The sequence below is a fragment of the Haliotis cracherodii genome, unplaced genomic scaffold (genome assembly GCF_022045235.1).
Source record: "Haliotis cracherodii isolate W230 unplaced genomic scaffold, xgHalCrac1.p SCAF_18, whole genome shotgun sequence".
NCBI classification, from domain to species: domain Eukaryota; kingdom Metazoa; phylum Mollusca; class Gastropoda; order Lepetellida; family Haliotidae; genus Haliotis; species Haliotis cracherodii.
This window is the reverse complement of record NW_027266273.1, coordinates 4,537,069-4,562,615: the sequence shown is the minus strand read 5'-3', so window position 1 is coordinate 4,562,615 and position 25,547 is coordinate 4,537,069. Positions and strand designations below refer to the sequence as shown.

Sequence of the window (25,547 nt, the reverse complement as noted above, 5' to 3'; positions counted from 1 at the left end):
GTACATCTTTAAACAGGCTGTTTTATCTGCAACTTTCGAAAAATAATTTTCCTTTTTCAATGTTTTTTTAAAATCTAACCATGATAAACTATTAATAAATATTCAATTCATGAAAGAAACTTCCGTCATTAAAATATTATTTTTATATGATGGCAATTAATTTTTTTTTCAAAGGTACGTATTCATAATTTCAAAAGCCTGTACTGTATGGATACATGACGAGGCAATATTCCCTAGCCTGACCTTAGTCCTAGAACTTATCAAGGCCAGGATGGCTATGGCAGCAAGTAATTCAAGAATATAGGATGCTTTCATGGTTTTCTTACTTTCCACGAAAAATTCAATCCGGGTGGTGGCCGTGCCAGCCTCATTGGTGGCTTCACAAGTGAACTCTGCATCTTCGTCCATCGTGATGGCTTGGATGGTAAGAGTACACCGACCGTTCTCGTACGTGGTCAAGAAACGTTCACTTCTGGTGATAACAGTGGTTCGATCCTGAAACAAACACATCCGGTTTGCAACAAAAAGGAGGTTTCTTATTTCTGGAAATCATATCTGGGGCTATTTGGTCAAGTGTGATGGAAATGAGTAATTTTCCTCTTTAGGTGATATTCATACTGAGTCATTGACATATTGTCATTTTGATAACATGAATATATGTTTTGCAGTAAACATTATAATTAGAAAGACATCCCCAGCTCAGTTATAATGTGTTGTTTCCGAAATGTCCTAATGTCCTTGTTAGCTGCACAGATTCACTACACCCAGGGGCGGTCAGGTAGCCTAGTGGTTAAAGCGTTTGCTCGTCACGCCGAAGACCCGGGTTCGATTCCCGACAGGGGTACAATGTGTGAAGTCCATTTCTGGTGTCCCCCGCCGTGATATTCCTGGAATATTGCTAAAAGCGGCGTAAAACCAAACTCACTCACTCACTCACTACACCCAATTTCTGCTCAGAAGCCTTATCCACATGGCCAAAGACGAAATAACCCCATCAGTTGGTTGGCCGGGCAGTGACCACCCACTCCACAATGACTGTGTTGTCTTATGGCATAGTGATATACATACCTTGTACCACGTGATAGTGGGTTGCGGCCGGCCAGTGACCACACACTCCACGGTGACCGTTTTGCCCAGGAAGACGTCCAGCGTCGTCTGGAGGGTCTGTGTGAAACGGGGCGCTTCTGGGGCCTCTTCAGGCTTCTTCTCTTCTGGTACTTCTGAAATTCCATAATTTCAAAACATAAATCATTTTTTACAAAAAACTCACACTCTACAATATCCAAATATCTTTATAAGATAATATTAAAAAAAATACTTAATACCATTGACAAACTCATTGCCAGTGAATCTTGCAATAATATATACCAACTTTCAACATGGAAAACAATTTGCCTGAAAGTTTCATGTTGATACAAGTAAATGTTATTTCATAAAGCTCAAACTAGATCCATCTTTACGCCAAATATTAACAAATGCATGCATTTTTCAAGATGTCAAAGTTTCTCACCTGTTTGGGCAGTGATTTCTTCCTGTTTAACTTCAAAGTCAACAGTGACTTCCTCCACAATCTCTTCTTCCTCCACTTTTTCTATTGCTGTAAATATCAGAATTACAGGTCATTCCACTATTAGCAACAACTCCTCATAATTACAATATTATACGAGAGAAAACTTTTATATGACTTTTTATGATCTAAAATCATTTTTATATCTATGAATGTTCAATCCTTTGATTACAACAATTAAGCTTGTTACTTACAGTTTCTTCAGCAAGATCAACATCAATGCATAGGTGGAATGTTGGTAGTCTCGGGACCCATACACCACACACATACAAACATGCACTTACATGATGATAGATGTAATGGGCTTGAGGCAGCAGTTTTCAAAGGTGATTACGGATGGTGAATAAATATGAGGTGAGGGCAACAGTTTAGACAATGACATGTGCTCCTCGACAGAACAGACAGTAAACATCAAATAAGATACACTGAAAAATGTTACAATTATGTACAGACATAAATATATGTTTATGACAATTGTCACCTTGCGTTTCTTCAACTTCTACAGTAATTGTTTCAGCTTGTTCTTCAGGAGCTTCCAATTTGGTTTCAATTTGAGTTGGAATCTCTTCTTCAATAGTAATGGTTTCCTTTTCTTCTTCCACAGTTTCTTCTTTGGGTGCTTGAACCTCTATCTCAGTAACAACCTCCTCAAGGGGAGCAGAGTCAACAACCTCTGCAGTCTCTGTTATTTCAGAAGGTTTTTCTTCTTCTATGGATACAACCTCCTCAACAACTTGTGTCACCTCTTCTTTCACAATTTCAAACTCAGCTTCTGTTGTGATTTCTTCAATTGGAGCTTCAACAACAACTTCCTCAGCTTCAGGAGCTTCTGAAGGCTTTGTCTCCTCAACAATAATAGTCTCCTTAGTTTCTTCTGTTGTTTCAACACTTGGGGCCTGGATTTCAACCTCAGTGATTTCCTCTACAGAGACATCAACTGTTTCCTCCAACTGTTCTGCTTCAGCTGGAACCACAGCTTTTACCTCTACCACCTCTTGCATAATTTCAGTAGTTTCCTCCGTGGTTGTCTCAAGCTCCACTTCAGTTGTGATCTCCTCTGTTGGTGCCTCCTCAGTTATCTCAATGGTCTCCTCAGCTTCTGAAGGCTTTGTTTCCTCAACAATAATAGTCTCCTTAGTTTCTTCTGTTGTTTCAACACTTGGGGCCTGGATTTCAACCTCAGTGATTTCCTTTACAGGGACATCAACTGTTTCCTCCAACTGTTCTGCTTCAGCTGGTACCACAGCTTTCACCTCTACCACCTCTTGTATAATTTCAGTAGTTTCCTCCGTGGTTGTCTCAAGCTCCACTTCAGTTGTGATCTCCTCAGTTGGTGCCTCCTCAGTTATCTCAATGGTCTCCTCAGCTTCTGAAGGCTTTATCTCTTCCACTGTGATCGTCTCTTGGATGTCCTGGACTTCTTCGGAAGGAATTTGTATCTCAACTTCTTCAGATACCTCTTCAGTTGAGATAATTTCAATGACTTCATCTGATTCTTTGATCTCAGATGGTTTTTCTTCTTGCACAACAACTGTTTCTGTAACCTCATCCACAGTTTCCTCAAACGGAACTGAGAGCTCCACCTCAGAAATAGTCTCCTCAGATGGAAGTTCCACAACTTCCTCAGCTTCTGTTACTTCGGAGGGTTTCTCCACCTGTAATTCAATAGTTTCTTTGACAATCTCTGTTGTTTCTTGGACAATTACCTCTGGTGTAACTTCCATGATTACCTCCTCATGTGGTGTTTCAATCACTTCCTCTGCTTCCTTGGCTTCAGAGGGCTGTTCCACATCCACCTGAATGACCTCAGTGACAGTCTTAGTGATCTCCTCTGAAGTTTGTTCTACTGTGACTTCAGTGACATCCTCAACTGGTACCTCTTCAACAATTTCCACAGCCTGTTCTACTTCAGAAGGCTTGGTTTCTTGAATTGTGATTGTTTCCTTAATTTCCTCTGTGGTTTCTTCAGCAGGTGCTTGAATTTCTACTTCAGCTATGACTTCTTCCACAGGGACTTCCTCAGTTTCTTCAACCTCAGGAACTGTGGAAGGCTCAACCTGCTTTATATCCAGTGTTTCTTCTATGATTTCGGTGATTTCCTCTGTTGTTGTTTGTATATCAAGTTCAGTTGTAATATCTGTGATGGGAGCATCTTCAATAACTTCAACAGATTCCTTGGCTTCCGTGGGTTTCTCCACCTCAAGAGTTATTGTCTCTCTTGTCTCCTCTGTGACATCTTCTGAAGGTGCTTCAGTTTCAACTTCAGGAATAACCTCTTCCTCTGGAATTTCAACAATCTGCACTTCTTCCTCTGCTTCTGCTGGAAGTTCTTTTTGGATTTCCACAGTTTCACTCACAACTTCAGTAACCTCCTCAGTTGAAGTTTCAAACTTGATTTCTGTTGTGAATTCCTCTGTTTCAGCAACTGTTATTTCCTCTTCTTCCTTGGTTTCAGCAGGGATTTGTTGTTCCTCAATAACAATAGTTTCTTGCACATCTTGTGTGGTTTCTTCAACAGGGGCCTTGATCTCAATTTCAACAATAGATTCCTCTGTAGGTACCTCAGTAATTTCCACTTCTTCCTTAGTTTCAGCAGGGATTTGTTCCTCAACAACTACAGTTTCTTGTACTTCTTCTGTAGTCTCTTCCACAGGAGCCTTGATCTCAATTTCAACAATAGTTTCCTCTGTAGGAACCTCTGTAATTTCCTCTTCCTCTTTGGTTTCAGTTGTCTGAATCTCCTCAACAACAACAGTTTCTTCCACATCTTGTGTGGTTTCTTCAACAGGGGCCTTGATCTCAATTTCAACAATAGATTCCTCTGTAGGTACCTCAGTAATTTCCACTTCTTCCTTAGCTTCAGCAGGGATTTGTTCCTCAACAACTACAGTTTCTTGTACTTCTTCTGTAGTCTCTTCCACAGGAGCCTTGATCTCAATTTCAACAATAGTTTCCTCTGTAGGAACCTCTGTAATTTCCTCTTCCTCTTTGGTTTCAGTTGTCTGAATCTCCTCAACAACAACAGTTTCTTCCACATCTTGTGTGGTTTCTTCAACAGGGGCCTTGATCTCAATTTCAACAATAGATTCCTCTGTAGGTACCTCAGTAATTTCCACTTCTTCCTTAGCTTCAGCAGGGATTTGTTCCTCAACAACTACAGTTTCTTGTACTTCTTCTGTAGTCTCTTCCACAGGAGCCTCGATCTCAATTTCAACAATAGCTTCCTCTGTAGGAACCTCTGTAATTTCCTCTTCCTCTATGGTTTCAGTTGTCTGAATCTCCTCAACAACAACAGTTTCTTCCACATCTTGTGTGGTTTCTTCCACAGGAGCCTTGATTTCAATTTCTGCAATAGTTTCCTCAGTAGGTACCTCAGTAATCTCTTGTTCTTCTCTAGTTTCAGTTGCCTGAACCTCCTCAACAACAATTGTTTGTCTGATTTCCTCAGTAGTTTCAGCAACAGGGGCCTCAATTTGCACCTCAGCAATTGCTTCCTCCGTAGGTATTTCTGATATCTCAAGGGCTTCCTTTGCTGTTGCAGGTTTTTCCTCCTCAACCACAATTGTTTCACGGATTTCCTCTGTGATTTCCTCTTTAGGAGCTTCAATCTGCAGTTCAGTGGAGATCTCTTCAACTGGAACTTGTTCAGTTACTTCCTCAGCCTCTGTAACCTCAGATGGCAACTCTCCCTTGATCTCCACGACTTCCCGCACAACTTCAGTGATTTCTTCAGTTGTTGTTTTAACTTCAACTTCAGTTGTGATTTCCTCTACTGGTACCTCATCAACAACTTCAACAGTTTCCTTTGTTTCCATCTCCTTCTGTTCCTCGACTTCAATAGTTTCACGTATTTCTTCAGTAGTCTCAGGAACTGGTGCTTCAACTTGTACCTCAGTAACAATCTCCTCAGTGGGAGTCGTTTCAAACATGACCTCTTCTTCCTTGGACTCAGTTGGCATTTCCTCCTCAATCGTGATGATCTCTCGAAGTTCTTCTGTGACTTCCTGGGCAGGAGCTTCAACCTGCATTTCAACAATATCTTCTTCAGTTGGAGTTTCCGTAATTTCTTTGGCTTCAACTACAACAGAAGGTTTTTGCTCCTCAACTGTCAGTCTTTCCCTTAATTCCTCGGTTATTTCCTCATCTGGTTTTTCAGTTTCTTTCTCAACAATTTCCACAACAGCCTCCTCAATGACGTTAATTTTCTCTCCAACCACACTTGGTTTCTCTTCTTCAACTTGGATTGATTCTCGGAGCTCCTCAATGATCTCTTCCTCAGGTTTCTCAATCTCAGTTACAAAACCTTCTGTTGTGATTTCAGTTGTCTCCTCAAATGTCTCTTCAGTGACAATAGATTCGGTTCCCTGTTGAACATCTATTGTTTCTCTAATCTCAACTGTTTGCTCAGATATGGGTCTTTCAGTTTCAGTTGTCTCAGGAATTTCGTCTGGCTGTTCTTCAACAACCTTCTGAACTTGTTCCACAACCTGAGATGTTATCATTTTGATAGTAGTTGTTTCTCGTACTTCCTCAACTTCTTCAACAGAAGGTGGAACTGCTTCAAACTCCTGTTGAAATTCAACAGTTTCTTTCACGACCTCTTCTGTTTCCTCCTTGGAAGATAACATTTCAACCTCAATTTCAGGTTGACTTTCAACTGTGATCTCTTCCTTGAAAGTATCAACATCTTCCTTGTGGATCTCAAGAGTTGTAACCTCAGTAGATTCTACCTCTACTTGGACATCAGATGGCTTAGGAGCAATGGTAACCTCTTCGGTGAACCTCTCTTCTTCCTCCACTGTTTCTTGGTCAACTTCAACAGTCTGCTTGAAGGTAACTTCTGAGACGACTTCAGTTTTCTGAACCTCAATCTCCTCTGGTTGAGGTTTAGGAGCTAACGTGACTTCTTCAATGAATCTTTCTTCAGTCACTTCAGGTTGTTCTTCCTCAACTGTCTCCTCTTGTTGAATCTCAACTGTCTGTTCAAAGGTCACTTCAGAAACCTCTTCAGTTGTCTCTACCTCCACTTCCTCTGGCTGAGTCTTGGGCTGAATTTGTATCTCAGTTGAGAACTTTTGATCATCCTTCACCTCCATCTCAATAATTTCATGCACCTTCTGGTCAACAGTCACCTCCTCCTTGTACATTTCAGAAACACTGACATCTTCACGGGGTGACTCAGGAGCTTCTGATGATGGAACACTGGATGCTGAAAGAACAAGCACAGGTAAGGGTAGGCAAGGGCACACAGGTTGGTCTATGTGGCATATTAAGGATCTTCTCATTAGGATAGGTTCTACAAGTCAGGTTTATATTGATAGGTAAGGCTTAGGTGAAGGTTTTGGTATATAAATTGGAGGTAGGAAAAACTACTTATTTAACTGTTTTCTGGAGAGTTATTATGGTTAGGCTTTCTTTGATATTCCATTCCAACAATAGACCTCAGATAATATCCAAATGGAGCTTTATCTCATAATACTATGGGTAAAACACATGGATATATGTCTGAGTTTATTTTTTGAAATGAAACAAGGAGTAATTAGAAGGTTAAGCAGATAATTACATGGCAGTTTATTTAAGGACTATTTAGTTTGGAAGGTATTCATCAGGTACTCATAAGTAATATTTACAGGAGATGACTCAATGGAATAACTAAGGATGAAAACCAAGGAAAAGGAAAGAAAGAAAGAAAAAGAAACAAAAGTATGTCAGATGAAGAAAACATAACACAATGAAAACAAAATACAAAGAGACGACTGTAGTTTCTTAACAACAAAGAAAACTTAAAAACAGAAACAAAAGTTGATAACAGTGAATGTGTTTAAACAAATTAAAAAGGTGATTAAAACATAAGAGATAAAATGAAGAGACAAACACACATAATCTTACACAATGGACATAAATTCAAAGTATTTTCCGTTTTTGATTGACATATTTAAATCAGGTTAGCCATATACACATAGCCATGTAGTATATAAACACATTGCACAATGACATTGTGGCAATGCATGAATGCATTACATATGACAACAATCTGAAATCTGTCTGTTCGTATGACATCAGTTGAAAACTGAATTTGGACAATGTAACTGGACATTTTTTCAACAAACAAGTATTACATGGTGAAGACACAGTTTTACTTTAGGAGCAAGGGAAGAAGTACACGTAGATATCCAGCTGTTCATTCACTATTTATTCCACAAAGGGTCAAACACACACTTATTTATTCTTAAACGGATCTCAACTATCACAGAGGATATGGGCTACACAAATGACCCGTTGACGAGAACACAGAGTGCTCAGTCACAAGTTGGAGCAATATATTGAGGGTTTTTACACACATTCAGTAAGGAAATCGGACAGATTATGTATCTCAGGTGAGTAAATGTTCTCACGGATCAAACTCACAGCACTTATTTAGGAAATATTCTCAGGAAGGGATTTGAGCATTCAGTGTATTGCAGGAAGTGCAGCAAAGTTCTAATGTCTAGACATACTGTTGACATCTTACTTTATGAAAGTGCCTCGTCTCATGACATAGTTGACTACATCTAAACAACCATTAACTAGTATCTTACTGCAACAGTAGTGTTTCCACAAAAAGAAGTTACCCTGTCAAGAGCCAACACTGTGGTGAATATCTAAACTTTCTTTAAATCCATGTTAAGTTTATTTTATGGTATTTAAAGTATTAATTACTCATATTTATCGCAATTATATACATTCTTAACAATATGAATTTCAAAGCAAGATAACTATTCACTACTACTAAAAGCAATAAGCAAAGCAGAGGAGCGAGGACTTGTATGGCAAAGGAAGCTGGTACTTACTACCAAAAAATTATGTATTAACTTTTTTATCATATTAAGTTCTGAAAATGGGTTAAACTTCCTTATAAATGTGTAACTGTGCCTTCATAGATAATGAATCACATTCAGTCTTCCTTTGCCTCGAGGAGAAAGGGTTTCACACAAATCAATTTTGTACTTACGTAGCACAGTGATGTATGCAACTGAGGTGCAACGACCAACAGAGTTGACAGCTTCAACTCTATATTCCCCTTCGTCATCTGTCAGGACATCAGTGATGACTACAGTTGATCGGTTATTCTCTGTTGTTATTTGGATGTCTTCTGATGGGGTCAGCTCATTATCATCCACAAACCACTTGAGTGTAGGCAAGGGCATTCCCTTGACAACCACCTCCAGGGTGAGGATGGATGCCTCCATTACTGTTATATCAGTCAGCGTCTTGATGAATGTTGGTGCTTCAGTTGGTTCCTCAGCTGTTGGTTCTTCAGGAGCTGGTTCCTTGGCCTCAATGGTAATGGTGGACACAGCTGTTGTTTCAGCTTCACTGATTATCTCTTGGGTGAGTTCTGTTACAAATGAGTCAACAACATCCTCAGATGGAACTTCTTCAGGGGCCTCTTCAGGTTGTTCTTCTTGGGGTTTCTCAGCTTCTTTAACCTCAGCAATAATTTGTTCGACCATCTCAGTAGCAAAGGTCTCAATTTCCTCCTTCACAACACTTGTATCAACTTCAACAGTTTCAGTGATGGTTTCCTCAACCTTTTCTTCATCTGCAATGTCGACTTTGTACTCTTCTGGTTTTTCAGTCACAGTTTCAGCAAGTTCAGCTGTGATTTCAGTGCTTTCAGCCTGTTCTGGAACTTCCTCTGTTACATCAATGACCTGAGGCTGATCAGTTGTTTCTTCAACAACAGCTGTTTTGAACTCTGCAGGTTTTTCTGCGATGGTTTCAACCAGTTCTGTTGTAATTTCCTCGTGCGTTGTTTCCTCAGTTGATTTTTCTTCTACTTCAGTAACCTCAGGAACTTCAGTCACCTCTTCAACAACTGAGGTTTTGTATTCAGCAGGCTTCTCAGTTACTATTTCAGCCAGTTCTGTTGTAATTTCTTCAGTTTGAGCCTCATCTATTGGTTTTTCTTCAACATCAGTGACCTCAGGAACTTCAGTGACTTCTTCAACAACAGTTGTTTCATATTCTGCTGGTTTCTCAGCAACTGTTTCAGCCAACTCCAAGATAATTTCCTCAGTTTGAGCCTCATCTGTTGGTTTTTCTTCAACATCAGTGATTTCAGATACTTCAGTCACCTCTTCAACAACAGTTGTTTCATATTCTGCTGGTTTCTCAGCAACTGTTTCAGCCAACTCCATGACAATTTCCTCAGTTTGAGCCTCATCTGTTGGTTTTTCTTCAACATCAGTGATTTCAGATACTTCAGTCACCTCTTCAACAACAGTTGTTTCATATTCTGCTGGTTTCTCAGCAACTGTTTCAGCCAACTCCATGACAATTTCCTCAGTTTGAGCCTCATCTGTTGGTTTTTCCTCAACATCAGTGATTTCAGATACTTCAGTCACCTCTTCAACAACAGTTGTTTCATATTCTGCTGGTTTCTCAGCAACTGTTTCAGCCAACTCCATGACAATTTCCTCAGTTTGAGCCTCATCTGTTGGTTTTTCTTCAACATCAGTGATTTCAGATACTTCAGTCACCTCTTCAACAACAGTTGTTTCATATTCTGCTGGTTTCTCAGCAACTGTTTCAGCCAACTCCATGACAATTTCCTCAGTTTGAGCCTCATCTGTTGGTTTTTCCTCAACATCAGTGATTTCAGATACTTCAGTCACCTCTTCAACAACAGTTGTTTCATATTCTGCTGGTTTCTCAGCAACTGTTTCAGCCAACTCCATGACAATTTCCTCAGTTTGAGCCTCATCTGTTGGTTTTTCCTCAACATCAGTGATTTCAGATACTTCAGTCACCTCTTCAACAACAGTTGTTTCATATTCTGCTGGTTTCTCAGCAACTGTTTCAGCCAACTCCATGACAATTTCCTCAGTTTGAGCCTCATCTGTTGGTTTTTCTTCAACATCAGTGATTTCAGATACTTCAGTCACCTCTTCAACAACAGTTGTTTCATATTCTGCTGGTTTCTCAGCAACTGTTTCAGCCAACTCCATGACAATTTCCTCAGTTTGAGCCTCATCTGTTGGTTTTTCTTCAACATCAGTGATTTCAGGAACTTCAGTGACTTCTTCAACAACAGTTGTTTCATATTCTGCTGGTTTCTCAGCAACTGTTTCAGCCAACTCCATGACAATTTCCTCAGTTTGAGCCTCATCTGTTGGTTTTTCTTCAACATCAGTGATTTCAGATACTTCAGTCACCTCTTCAACAACAGTTGTTTCATATTCTGCTGGTTTCTCAGCAACTGTTTCAGCCAACTCCAAGATAATTTCCTCAGTTTGAGCCTCATCTGTTGGTTTTTCTTCAACATCAGTGATTTCAGAAACTTCAGTCACCTCTTCAACAACAGTTGTTTCATATTCTGCTGGTTTCTCAGCAACTGTTTCAGCCAACTCCAAGATAATTTCCTCAGTTTGAGCCTCATCTGTTGGTTTTTCTTCAACATCAGTGATTTCAGATACTTCAGTCACCTCTTCAACAACAGTTGTTTCATATTCTGCTGGTTTCTCAGCAACTGTTTCAGCCAACTCCATGACAATTTCCTCAGTTTGAGCCTCATCTGTTGGTTTTTCTTCAACATCAGTGATTTCAGAAACTTCAGTGACTTCTTCAACAATGGTTGTTTCATATTCTGCTTCTATCTCAGTGATAGTTTTGGATAGATCCACAGTAATATCCTCAGTTTGAGCCTCCTCTGTGACTGTCTCCTCAACATCTGTTATTTCCTGTTGTTCAATGATCTCCTCAACCGTGCCTGTTTTGTACTCTTCTGGCTGGTCAGCTACAGACTCTGTAAGCTCTGTTGGGATTTCAATAGTTGTAGCCTCCTCAGATACCTCTTCAATAACCTCTGACACATCTGCGACTTCAACTGTTTCCTCAACAATGTCAGTTTCATATTCAGAGGGTTTATCAGCTACAGATTCAGCTAATTCAACAGTAATCTCCTCCTGTTGGGCTTCTTCTGGACTTTTCTCTCGAACATCTGTGGTTTCTGGTTGTTCTGTCACCTCTTCAGTAATTCCAATTTGATATTCAGTTGGTTTTTCAGCAGTAGTTTCAGCCAATTCCATTATAATTTCATCAGTTTCAGCCTCTTCTGTGATCTCTTCTTCAACTACTGTGATCTCTGTAGCTTCAGTCACTTCTTCCACAAAGTCAGTTTGATATTCTTCAGGCTTTTCTGCAGATGAGTCTGCCAAATCTACTGTTATTTCTGCTGTTGATGCTTCATCAGTAGTTTCTTCCACAATATCCTCTGTCAAAACCTGTTCAGTAACCTCAGCAACAATGTCAGCCTTGTACTGGGAGGGTTCTTCTACAGCTGTTTCACCAAGCTCAACAGTGATTTCAGATGGCTCAGCCTCTTCAGTGTACTCTTCAGAAACTTCAGAGAGCTCTGGCTGTTCTGTGACTTCTTCAACAATCTCAGTTTTGTATTCAGTTATTTCTGCAGCCTCAGTTTCAGCAAGATCCATCACAATTTCTTCAGTAATTGCTTCATCTGTTTCTTCTTCAGCAACAACTGTAACATCTTGTGGTTCGCCAACTTCCAGGACGATGTCAGTTTTGTACACAGCAGGCTCTTCTGCTGCACTCTGAGACAGATCTGTGGGAACATCCTCAGTGATGCCCTCATCTGCTTCCTGTTCAGAAACCTCAGAAACCTCAAATTCCTCTGTCACCTCAACAACCATGTCAGTTTTGTATGTTGAGATTTCTTCCATTTCTGTTTCCACAAATTCAGTTGTAATTTCAGATGGTTGAATTTCATCTGTGGATTCAGCATCGACTTCATCAATGGTAGGTTTCTCCACTTCTTCTATCACCATTTCTGTTTTATATTGAGTAGGTGTTTCAGCAGCTGGCTGAGCTAGTTCCACATCTACAGAGGATCTCACTGCTTCATCTGTTGGCTCTTCAGCAACATCAGACACAGTGGGAATGTCAGACACTTCTTGAACTATCTCAGTTTTGTATGGTGTCGGCTCTACAGCAGCAACTTCAGCTAACTCCACTGGTGTGTCAGTTGTATCAATTTCCTTGGCTGTAACTTCTGATACTTCAGACACTACTTCCTGTACCTCAGTCTCTGTTACTGTATCTGCTTGGAACTCTGTTTCCTCAGCTATTGCTTCAGCCTCCTCAAGGTCTTGCTGAGTTTCAGCCACTGTCATTGGTGTGGCTGGATGTATGACAGCAACATGTTCTTCAACTGGTTCCTCTGCCTCCTCAACAACCTCCACAGCAAGCTCTTCCTCTTGCTTTGGGGCTTCCTCCTCATCTTTTTCTTCAGTCAACTCAGATGCAATTTGTTCCTGAAGACGTTGGATCTCTTCAACGAAACCACGGGAGTGTGCAACTGCTTCAGTGTCTGAGTCTGCTGGTGTAGGTTTGGGTGATGAAGGTTCAAGAGAGGACATCAGAGAGTCAGATGCTTCTTCTGTGTCAGGTACATATTCATAAGCTGGAAGAAACAGATGAAAGTAAATATCATGCACAAGAAATTGTTTGAAGCCAGAAGACAACTGAATCAATTTGAAGATATAGAAAAATGGAATAAGTAGGTTTTGGTGTTTCATTATACTTTTGCCAATATTTAATACCATTTTAGAATAGCAATTATTCATGGAAAAAGTCACGCAAGTAAGGTAGAGTAGCTGCATATTTAAACGGCTGCAGATATAAACCTGCTTAACAATAAACAATTACTGCTTTAAATGAACAAAAGAGGATTAATTTCATTAACATGTTTGAATCATTATCTATCGTGTAGTTTCCAATTCGAATGTTGATACTGCCTCATTTCGTTTATCCGACATACTCGTTAATCCGACATTATCATATGCAACCAACAATGTCGGATTAACAGGAATTGACTGTATGCACTTACATTCAACTTCAAGAGTTGCTCTGGTGACAGCCTTGCCTAGAGGGTTTACTGCAACACACTTGTATTCTCCAGCATCTTGTGGGAATACTTCAACTATTAGAAGGGTGCATGCACCAGACTCCATGTCATAGGTCAACTTGAAGTCCTGGTTTTCTGTGATTGGTGCATCATCATGGAACCACGAGATCTCGGGCATAGGGTTTCCTATGACTTCACATCGGAACTTCACCTCCTCTCCATCCATGACTTTGAGCGACATCAATCCCCATGTGAACTCTGGGGCCTGGCCCTCAGGCAGAATTTCAACTTGGTCAACTTCAGCTGTCTCAATAACCTGTTCCACCTCTTCTTCCCTCACTATCTCTTCTTCAACTACCATTGATACTTCCTCAGATGGTACAGCAATTTCCTCGGGGCCTTGAACCTCAACTGCTACAGGTTGTTCCTCATCAACCTTGAATGTGAACTGAACCTCCTCTGGAGCTTCCTCCTTGCCCTTTATCTCAAAAGACAATTCCTGTACATGAGTCTCCTCTGTTTCTGTTATTTCTTGTTTCTCAACTTCAACCTCGGATGTGAATACTGTCTCTTCTACCTCTGTTGAGAGAGGAATTTCAATTTCTTCCCTCTCTACTGGAATCTGATCTGGCACCACTTGAAGAGTGAAGGCAACTTCCTCCATAGGTTGGCCTTGGATGTCAACAACAAGTTCCTCCTTTATTGTCTCCTCAGCGGTGTCAACAACATCGGTAACAATTTCTTTTACTTCAGTCTCCTCTGATTCAACAATCTCCATTGGAGAAATAGGAATTTCAAAAGTAACCTCTTCCTTCGGTTCCTCAACATCAATAGTAACCTGTGTTTCACTTGTTGGTGAAGTTGTAATTTCAATTGTCTCCCTTTCAATTTCCTCAGGGACAAGTTTTTCCTGTGTAACGACTTCGATAGTTTCCCTCTCAGTCACTACTACAGTTTCTTCTGGAGCCTTAGCTTCAACGGCTGGTTCTTCCTGTGGGACAACTTCTGGCTGGATAACCACTTCATGTGTGACCTCCTCAACTTGAGATGCAGTGATTTCAACTGTCTCCTCAATTTCCTGGGATTTTGTGATGGTTGCTCTGTGTTCCACGACTTGCTGGTCAGTCGGTCTTGGTGCCTCAACATGAAAATCTGCTCTGCTAACTTTACCCACTTCGATCTCAATTTCTTGAGGCTTGGGTTCTCTTGTGAGGACAGTTTCCTGGATCTCAACTTCAATTCTTTGAGCAGCTGGCTTTGCATCCATCACCTGAGTGACCTCTGTTACCTCAGTCTTTGTTGTTGGGATCTGAACTCGGATCTCTTGAGGTTGTGGTTGCTCATCCTTTACAATCTCAATGGTCTCAGTATGGATCTCCTGTGGACCTTGTTCAGCCACAGGGACTGATCTCAGCTCAGATGTAACTGTACGTGTTGCCTCTGTGGTGTGTGAGAGCAATTCTTCACTATCAGCTTGTGCTGGGAGCTGGATCTTGAGTTCAAATGGTCCAGGTTCTTCGCTCTTCCTCATGGTCACCTTGGTTGTGTGAACACCATCAGTCTCTGTTACTGGTTCCATCTCCTCTTGTGCTTGAATCACAGTGGATGTTTCCTGAGTGATGGTTGTTGTGGTTGTGGTGGTCGTTGTGGTCTTTTGCTGCTTTGGGAATCCAATTTGAATCTCAACAGTTTCAGGTTGCGGTGTTTGATGTACAACCTGGACTTGTTTAACACGAGTCTCATCATCAGATGTAATTTCACGTGTAAGGTCGATCTCAATCGTCTCTCTGTGTCGCTCATCAGATGAAATTTCGTCTTCTGGGCCAGCTGGAATATACATAAATATAATATAATCATATTGAAGGAGCACAGAATTTGAATCCTTCCTATTCCTGCAAATATATAGTTCTAAACAATGAAACACAAATATACTATTTTACAATATGCCTGTTAATAATTGAGTCTGGGCCACACAATCAAATGATTGACATCATGAGCATCAATCTACACAATTAGGACACCAAATCGGCATCCCTGACAACTTGATCTCATTAGTAGCCTCTTACAAGAAGTATGGGTTGCTGATGACTAATTCTCATCCGGATATTCACAGGTTTGTAATAACAACATATTATTTAACATGATTTATAAACATAACATTTATACTTACAGATAACAGTGACCTTGCAAGTTGTAATAGATTCCCCGAAGTCATTAACAGCAATACAGGTGTACTCTCCCTCATCTTCTGGGAACACCTCAACAATGATGAGGATGCTCTCTTGTTTGCTATAGTCCACAGTAATCTGAAAGTCTGTGCTTGGTTGCAGCTCTTGACCCTTTTGGTACCAGGTAATCTTGGGAGCAGGTGTGCCACGGAACTTAACCTTGAGGACCACACGTTCTCCATCACGAACCTTCTTGTTCTGAAGAAGCTCTGTGAACTCCGGAGCAACAGGTGTGATACCCTCTTCTGGAGCCTGATCTGCTGGCTGAGTTGGTGTTGGTTCCTCTTTGGGTTCTGGTTTTGCCTCCTCTGGTTTCTCCTCGGTGCGAGGAAGTTCTTCCTCAGTGGGAGCCTGCTCTCTCTGTATCTCAATCTCATCCTTCTGGACAGCTACAATACAAAGCATCTGATCTATACATCGTCCTAACATGGGAAGATATCATCAGTGTAAGAAACGAATATTATACTTTTTATTTCATGAAGTGAAGGATCTTAACTTATATGTATGAGGATTAAAAAATTATTAGTTATCATGCTCTCTCATCAACATAAGTTTCTTTCAAAAATGAACGAGATAAGAAAATAATTTCATGACAATTTTAGCAATATTTCAAATCCACACAGTAGAGACACCAGTAATTGGCTTTAGATATCTTACCCATATGAGGAATAAAACCCAGGGGACACTTACGTCTGACAGTGAGAGTGGTCTTGCATCGAGTGACACCAATGGGATTTTCAGCCTGGCACACATACTCTCCAGAGTCTTCCGGAGTGAGGTCCACAATGACCAGCACACTTGTCCTCTCATCCTCAATGATCTTCATGTGGTCAGATGGGAAGATTTCCAGCTCGTTCACAAACCATGTTACCTTAGATGGGGGCATGCTTTCATGCTCGACCTCCAGTCTGAAACACAATGGGTGACAATTATTAATACAATTTATTTCATTAGCTTGAAACTAATATTTCAAGAAGTTTTGTTAAAGAAAATAACCTCCAAACAACCCTGTTTACTTTGGCCCTGCTTCTTGGTAAATATCAAGCAAGAAATTCATGCACTACTGTATGTCATATGAGACCTACCAGGAGAAAAGGGACCTTATGAGGGCTGGGATACAACTGTGCTGTGAAAGATGTTGATGTCAACTTAAGCAAAAATGGTCATATATAAAAATAATAATAAATATATATTATTTTTCTTTTATCAGTATATTATGTTTTGTTTGTTTGTTGTTTAATGCTGCACTCAGCAATATTACAGCTATATGACGGCGGTCTGTAAATAATCGAGTCTGGACCAGACAATCCAGTGATTGACATCATGAGCATCGATCCACGCAATTGGGTTCAATGACATGCATCAACCAAGTCAGTGAGTCTGACCACCCGATCCCATTAGTCGCCTCTCACGACAAGCAGAGTCGCTTTTTACAGCAAACATGGGTTGCTGAAGACCTATTCCACCCCAGGTCTTCATGAGTAAGTTTATAATGTAATAACATTATTTCAAAACATTTCAGTATACACGTCTACTTTCAATTAGTCAGACATTATATCTTAAAACTGCAATTATTATGTAACAGTTATTAGTCTTATAATAGGACAGCGGAAAATTAGTCCAAATGTTTGAAGCCATGTATCTCCGTAATACATATCAATTGAAGTGTGTAAATAGTATTTTTGTGTTCCTAAGATACAAGATTGCTGAGATACATGAAAGGCTGATCATCATCTGAAGGTGTCTACTTACTGAACAGTTCCTCCCTCATCAGCTTGCATGGCTGGCAGAAGAGGCTTTGTGAAGGTCGGTGAGATCTCCAGGGTAGTCGTGTGCTTCTCATCTACAAGCTTCACCTCGGGCATCTCAGCATCAAGGGTGACTGTTGTTACGGTCTCTGATGTTGATGTAGTTATCTCAGTCTCTTCCACAGCTGCAAGGTGATGAGACATAACAAATATTATTTAGGAAGCAGTATTCTTCATTATCCCATGTGACTGTCATGTGACAGAATCTTTTTCATGTTAAACATTTTTCTAAAAGTAAAAAGTTGTTACCAAAAGTAAAACTAAAAACCTTATAAAAAATATGACTCCTATTGACCAATGATCACTCTTGCTATTCATTTAAAAGGTTATTAGAGGAAAAATAATCTGCACCTCATTTACCAGTATCCTAAATTGATGAATTGTTTCAACCATAAAATATCAATTTTCCAAACCAAATTAAGTTTTCAACTTACTTCGAACAAGAAGAGTTGCTGATGTTGTAGCTTCACCGAAGGGGTTGACAGCCTTGCACACATATTCCCCTGCATCTTCAGGGAAGACTTCAGCCAGCTCCAAGGTACAGACCCCTGTCTCAGGCTCATAGGTGAGTTTAAAGTCTGGGCTGGGTTCAATCTGAATGGTGCTCTTGTACCAGGTGACAGTTGGAGCAGGGCTTCCGACAAGAAGACAGGACATCAAAACAGCCCCGCCATCCTCGACAATCTGAGGCTGCAACATCTCCACAAACTCTGGTGAAATTTCTTCTGCTGTTTCAGGAGTAATAATCTGTTGAGGGATCTCATCAGTAATCTGAAATTGAAACTCAACACTCTCCTCTTCAATGGGAGCAATCTCTTCTGGCGGTTCCTTCACTTCGGTTTCGGATATTTCAGCTTCCTCTGAGGGTACTGCATCCATGATTTCCTGAGGCTCAGCAGAGATAACAAAAGTAACTTCTTGAGATTCAACCTCTGTTCCCTCAATTGGTACCTCCTCCACTGGCAGAGCGACCTCTGTGACCTTCTCTGTGATTTCTGGGATCTTCACCTCTCTAGTGACCATCTGGGGCATCACAACCTCTTCAGTGACCTCCTCCCCAGTTGGTGTGTCAAGCTCCTCCTCCATAGGCTCATCAGGGATGACAATCTCACGGAGAGGAGATTCGGGCACTCTTTCAGGTTCAAGAGGAACCACCTTGGGTCTGTTAATCTTTTTAGAGACAACCTTTGGCTCAGTGATTTCTTCCAAAACTTCATCACAAATAGGAGACTCAGGGCATGTTTCATACAGTTCTGATGTTACGTCAGAGCAAATGCTATCAGGAATAGGAGACTCTATTGTTTCTTCTTCAACCAGAGGCTTCACCTTTGGTCTGTCAATAACCTGAGGAACAACATGCTCCTCAGAAACCTGTGTCATTTCAGTGGGTTTCTCAACATCCATAGGTTCTTCACAGGGCAAGGCATCAGTGAACTCGACCTCTGTGATCTCCTCTGTGACCTCCTCTTCCTCCACTACAGCTGTCTCTACCACACTGAGGTAGCTTGATGAAGTGGCTCTTCCTGCAGGATTCTGGGCAATACAGATGTACTGTCCTTGGTCCTCGGGGAACACTTCCACAATGATGAGGCTGATCACCCCAGTGTCTGGGTTGTAGGAGATGACAAACTCTTCATCTTCATCAATGTTCTTGCTGTCATGGAACCAGGAGATCTGTGGCATTGGAGATCCAATGACTTTGCATACCATCTGGACTTCTTGGCCATCATTGGCTTCCACAGAGCCGAGGACTTCAACGAATTGAGGTGGAGTCATGGGAGCTGTTGGGGAGACCTCGATGGTGGCAACTGACTCGGGGGCAGCCGGGGCTAGCTCCTCTGTAGCTGGTTCTGTAGGACAAGGAACATGATCATTAAACACTTTTGCATGAAGTCACACAATTTCTATACATATATGTGGTTAAAGGGATTCAGTCCATATATGATTAAACATTGGAATGAAATCATCGTAGAAATTTACCACTTTGTCAAAATCTGTGAGTATGGGCATTGTGCAGACAAGCCAAGAATATTAAAATTTCAAGTTCAATCTGGGATTCAAACCCACAATCAGCAGATCCTGGCACTTCTAGTCCAAAATAATTAATTATTATTCAAAACAATAATACAATGGCAATTTAGGTCACATGTGTAATATTGCAGCTACATGCTAGCAATAAGAGCAAAGAACATGTAAAACATATAAAAGAATTTCAGTTTAATTCTAATGGCTAACATGTCCCTACCTTGTACATAGAGTGTTGTGGAACTGATGGCCTCTCCCATTTCAGACACTGCTTTACAGGTGTACTCTCCCGTGTCTTCAGGTCCGACCTCGATGATGAGAAGTGTGCTCTTGCCGCCTTCGTAGAGGATTTCATAGTGGGGTGAGGGCTTGATCTCCATGCCGTTCACAAACCATGTGACAAGCGGAGGTGGAATGGCATTCACTGAACATTCCAACCTGGAAGGAAACACATGAAGATTCTATATACACACAAAAGGCAGAGTTACTAGGAAATACTATGATATGCTACAGAGTTTAAAATGCAAGCATCTGCATCAAAATAACACTGTTTTAGAAATACCTAAGTCATTTTGTGGTTTACATGAACAAGTGAGATAAAGGATGATTAATGAAACCTAACTATTCCACTAAGATGCTTTGTTTTATCTTTATGCTCTTTAAAACTAAATAGAGTGAGTGAGTGAGTATGGTTTTATGCTGCTTTTAGCAATATTCCAGCAATATCACGGCGGGGGACACCAGAATTGGGCTTCACACATTGTACCCATGTCGGGAATCGAACCCGGGTCTTCGGCGTGATGAGTGAACGCTTTAACCACTAGGCTACCCGACCGCCCCAAAACTAAATAAGACATAAAATGAAATACACACAGTAAGGACATAGTTTCATGCTACAACAAAATGATTACCGTATTCGACATAATAAGCGCCCAAGGTGCTCTCAAAATTAGAAATAGGGGGCTCTTATTGGAATATTATTTTGTGAAAAAAACAAGAGTTAAAAGATAAATTTCGTGGTTTATGCTGACAGCCTGAAATGTTTATGTACAACAGATATATTTTTCCAGAATTTAATTGCCCATAATTAAGTGTGCATATAACACATGAGTGCGTATTATACGTTAATAAATAAGTCTTATGTACATTGATCAATCGGAAGGGGTGTGAATTGGGATTGTTCACTGGCCAATATATTAGCAAATATCGCCGTGGGCACTTATTAGAGTGGGGCACTTGTTACGTCGAATACGGTACATATCGAGGGGTCTTAATAGAGAAAGTTGCTTAATCCATCAACATGTGAGTTGAGATGCTACATCTCATCCTGAGAACAGTGCACCCACCTGGCAATGCCTCTCTCCCTGACATAGATCTCTGGTTCCAGCGGTGTCACAACCACTGGCTTGACCTTCTGAAGAATGACCTGTTCCTCTCTTTGGATGGTGGTCACTGTCTTGGTGACTGTCATGCTCTCGGTGGTCACCTCGGTGTGGGGCAGCTCCACTGTCTTCTCAGTACCTATGTATGATTCACTCAGTCAGTATTGAAGTAAACAACGACATCTAGTGGACATATAACCAATGTTGTCTGTTGAACTCAGCTTCTGATATGGGACACTGCCACAAACTCTCAGAGAAATATGCAAGTAATTTACGCATTTATGCATCACTTATTTCTTCAAGTATTTCACTAGATTTGTCTAAAAGCTTCTTTGTTGTTTAAATGCGACACTCAGCAATAGTCAAGATATATGATGGCAGCCTGTAAATAATTAAGTGTGGACCAGCCAAACAATTGATTCCTATTATGAGCAACTAAACACACCGGGGTACGATACCACCAATCAACCACACCACCCAGTCTAGTTTCACCTCTTACGAAGATGGGGACCAGTTCTATCCAACAATCCCCACAGAGTGTCCTTACAGTATATCCTTATGCAAAATACTTGTAATGATTGCTAAATGTTGTATGCTTGTAGTGATGCTATATCTCACCCTTCATGACGAGCGTTGTCTTGCAGGTGGTCTCGCCAAGCTCGTTCTCCACCTTCAGGGTGTACTCTCCAGCATCCTCCGGCCTGACACTGATGATGATCAGGACCAGGGTCTTGCCTTCCTTCACAATCTTGGTCCTCTCGGTGGGGTGAATCTCGATACCATTCACATACCAGGAACTCCTGAGGACTGGGATGTCTCCAACCACTGCCTCGAGTCTACAGGACAGAAGAAAACAGGTGAAGAACCATGATGGATTACTTTACAGGATCATATGAAACCACCAGAGCAATCGTTACATGCTTTGATGTCCAAGAGAAAGCTGTTTGAGCTTTATCTTGGAAATTGGTTCTACCAGAAACCTATCACTAAGTGTACCCTGGACTTTTATGGCAGCCCAGCCTTCCCTTGTTGGTTTTCACCTTCCCTGGAATACCTTGCAGTTTTAAACATACATTCTTGAATACACCCATAACATTTTGTAGTTTCTCATCCTCCCTTGAATAAGCCAACCATATCTTGTAGTTCTTGAAGCTTATCACCCTCACAAGAATAAGCCAACAGTTGTAGTTTCTTTTCCTACCTAGAATAAGCCCACTGTATCTTGTCATTTCTCACCCTCTCTATAAAAAGTTTACCATTTCTTATAGTTTCTCGTCCCCACTAGAATGAGGCCAATCTATCTTATAATGTCTCATTCTTCACACGAGTTTCCCAACCTCCCTACACTAAGTCCACCTACCTTGTAGTTTCTCGTCCCCACTAGAATGAGGCCAATCTATCTTATAATGTCTCATTCTTCACGAGTTTCCCAACCTCCCTACACTAAGTCCACCTACCTTGTAGTTTCTCCTGGCCGCACCTCCACGTAGGGTTTCAGTGGTTTTGTGAAACCAGGTGGCGCTCTCCGGGACACCACCACGTGCAGTTGCTTCTCCATCTGCCGAGCCTCTTCCTCTTCTACAAAGAAAATTGCAACAGTGTAATCCTCATATTGAGATTAAAACTAACATTTTCAGAAACTCCGTGACATTCCTGTGTTCATTCCCCAAAATAAGGAGAAGATTTTCTACCAGTAGGGCGGGATGTGTACAACCTTTTCACAAACAAATTGCATCATTGTACGTTAACACTGATTCTTGAGTGTGGGCCAAAATAGTCATAATTTATAGATCACAACTTCTTTAATATTCTATTACAACAGCGTTTATCCTTATACCATTGTCAAGTAAGAATGAGTGTAGGTATATACAAATCTGACAGAGCAAAGATTTTATTCACAGGATTTGACATTGTAATTCTGTAGCACTGACCAAAACACATCTGTCTAAAATTGATATCATACAAATTGATTCAAACATATCAATACAAGTCTTCTACTGTATGACTTTGATCAGATCTGAAGGATACAAATTCACTCACATGTACGATAGTTGGCGTAATGCACACAACACATGCTTCATTCTGGGGTCTCAGGGAGGACGTTATTTCACACACGCTGAACGTCTCCCAATGGTGCCTCCATCATGCCTTCACATGCTCAATGTCAAAAACCTAGAAAGCTACTTTCCTAATCACTAGTGTTAGTCATCAAAACAACAAAATGTTAGTCAAGGAGAAGATGGTCAAACACAATGGTCAATATTACAAACCAACATTTATGGCATCAACATCAAACAGGTTGCTAGGTTACATGCTTTTGAACTATATGGACACAAAATGTTTCAATAAACACTGTGTGTGCATTTACAATCACATCAAACAAAACATCAAATTTCACATTTTGTGGCAGAAATGCAAAAAAATATTACAATTATAAACAAATTTATGCATCCATTTCAACTGAAATGGATGCATAGTATTTGAGGCTAAATGTAATTTTGATAATTTCTCACCTGTAAAATTGGACATGCAAATTTGTTTCAACTATGCAAATCATTCCTCTTCTGCTCGAGAAATTTCTTCTGTTCTTGATATCTGGACATCTCTCCAAATGCTTTTCATACAAACACTCTCTAACTCAATCTCATGCACTCCAAACAGAACCAGCCAATCAACACTATTTCCTCATTTTGCTGTCAACCAATCAAATTCCTTGAAAAAACTAAAAAGCAAGCAATCAGCTGAGGTCTATTCTCCATCACTTACAAGCATGCAGATACCTAATCTATCTCACACACAGAAAAACACCAACATGCACCTTTAATCATTCTTTATAACACACAAACATGATCAGCTTGGGATCTCCAGGAAAATACAAGAAAGAGACCAGTATGTTTTTGAAAATGGCTACAAAAGGATAAGGAGGCTATCAAAAATACAATGAAATCATTGTCAATTTTAATTTAAGATAGAAAATTCTTGGCAATTGGAGAAGTTTTCTCAAGAATCCTGGATTGATGTTCATGCAGAGAGAGAACACCATGATGCAGGGATGAGGGCAGCCACTCACCTTGGATGTAGAGCTCAGCGGAGCATTCCGAGATACCGGCCGGGTTCTTGGCGCGACACGTGATCAGACCACTGTCTTCTGGGAAGGCTTGTCGAATAGTCAGAGTTGTCATGCTCTCAGTAACTTCAATCTAGAATAAAAAAAAGCAAGCTTTCTATTTCGTGAAGTTTATTTTTGCTTTACCAAGAAGAAAAAGGATAATGTTCTTGAAGGGAGACAAAACACTCAGGCATATTGGCTGACCCAGCAAGTGTTATAAATGTCATACAATCACTCTGTTTGCCAAACTCAGTTTGTAGCAGTGAATGATTATTTTACTGATCCCTGTTCACACAAGGCACAAGGTACAATGATTTGAACTGGACTGGACATGCTCAAGACCATGTTGCATCCTCCCTCATCTTTTAAATGATATGAATATGATGTCTGGAATATTTCAAATTCCACATTTTATCTCCATATTTTAACAAATAAATCACCACAAGCATATCTGTTAGTCAAAAGAGTAAATTCCAAATTTGAACAGATTACCTCTGGGTTTCAACTTGTTGTTGTTTTGACAAAACGTTTTGATACAGATGCTAGAAATGTTGCATTGAAACAACAAAGAAATTGATATCCACAAAAAATGCATTAAAAGGTAGCCATACAGTGCAATGATATGACCTATTTGACTTACAGTAGTCTCCCGAGTTTCGTGGATGGTTTGGATGCCATTCCTGATCCAGGTGACTGTGGGGGTGGGATGTCCTGAGAAGACAGCCTCGAAGCGAGCTGGGCTGCCTGACACAACTAGAGTGTTGGAAATTGGCTTGATGAAGCTTGGAGGCATAGCCTGGGGCTGAGTGGGTTCTGGCTCACTCTCGATCCCTGCAGGAATATAAAGCATGTCTTAGAGAGGTCTTCCAGTACTTCTATCATTGGATCATCCCCAGGGAACACTCAAATGTGACTAAATATGAATCTATGAAAGCCATGACAGTTTTGTTCAATGTTTCATGTCATAAACCAATTTTGAAAGTTTTGAAGACTGACCGTGAACTTTGAGGTATGTGACACTGGAGACTTCTCCGCCGGTGTTGCGAGCGACACACTTGTAGGTGCCACTGTCCTCGGGGAAGGCCTCCATGATGGTGAGGGTGTGTAGGCCGTCTGGGGTACTCTCCATCTTGAAGTACTTGGACTGCTTTACCAGGTGGGTGTTGCGGTACCAAGACACAACAGGAGCTGAAACATAGGGCCATATGTGAACTCTACAACATCATCATCATCACATCATCATAAACTATCCTCAGTGTTTACCATCAACATTATCCTTTGTTATCAATAGTATCATCTCTGATTAAAGTAATCATCATCATCATCATCATCATCATCATCATTACTGATTAGAGTGAGCCTCCTCCTCACTATCATCACTGATTAGAGTAAGCATCATCATCATCATCATCACTGATTACAGTAATCATCATCATCATCATCATCATCATCATCATCATCACTGATTAAAGTAATCATCATCATCATCATCATCATCATCATCATCATCATCATCATCA

General features: G+C 40.6%; 1 protein-coding gene across 1 annotated transcript in view; it reads right to left on the bottom strand.

Moving 5' to 3' along the window:
* LOC139466013 (titin-like) overlaps window positions 1–25,547 on the bottom strand; it is a 347,974-nt gene that overhangs the window by 254,163 nt on the left and 68,264 nt on the right. Inside the window, exons 69-85 of the mRNA XM_071248028.1 lie at window positions 25,024–25,215; window positions 24,668–24,858; window positions 23,989–24,118; window positions 22,376–22,496; window positions 21,537–21,754; window positions 20,883–21,057; window positions 19,757–19,974; window positions 17,946–19,361; window positions 17,456–17,636; window positions 16,394–16,611; window positions 15,646–16,092; window positions 13,458–15,302; window positions 8,559–13,031; window positions 2,049–6,776; window positions 1,511–1,597; window positions 1,069–1,220; window positions 327–495 (exon numbers count right to left, since the gene is read on the bottom strand). Coding sequence (XP_071104129.1) covers window positions 327–495; window positions 1,069–1,220; window positions 1,511–1,597; window positions 2,049–6,776; window positions 8,559–13,031; window positions 13,458–15,302; window positions 15,646–16,092; window positions 16,394–16,611; window positions 17,456–17,636; window positions 17,946–19,361; window positions 19,757–19,974; window positions 20,883–21,057; window positions 21,537–21,754; window positions 22,376–22,496; window positions 23,989–24,118; window positions 24,668–24,858; window positions 25,024–25,215 — 14,961 coding nt within the window. The remainder of the gene's footprint in view (window positions 1–326; window positions 496–1,068; window positions 1,221–1,510; window positions 1,598–2,048; window positions 6,777–8,558; window positions 13,032–13,457; window positions 15,303–15,645; window positions 16,093–16,393; window positions 16,612–17,455; window positions 17,637–17,945; window positions 19,362–19,756; window positions 19,975–20,882; window positions 21,058–21,536; window positions 21,755–22,375; window positions 22,497–23,988; window positions 24,119–24,667; window positions 24,859–25,023; window positions 25,216–25,547) is intronic.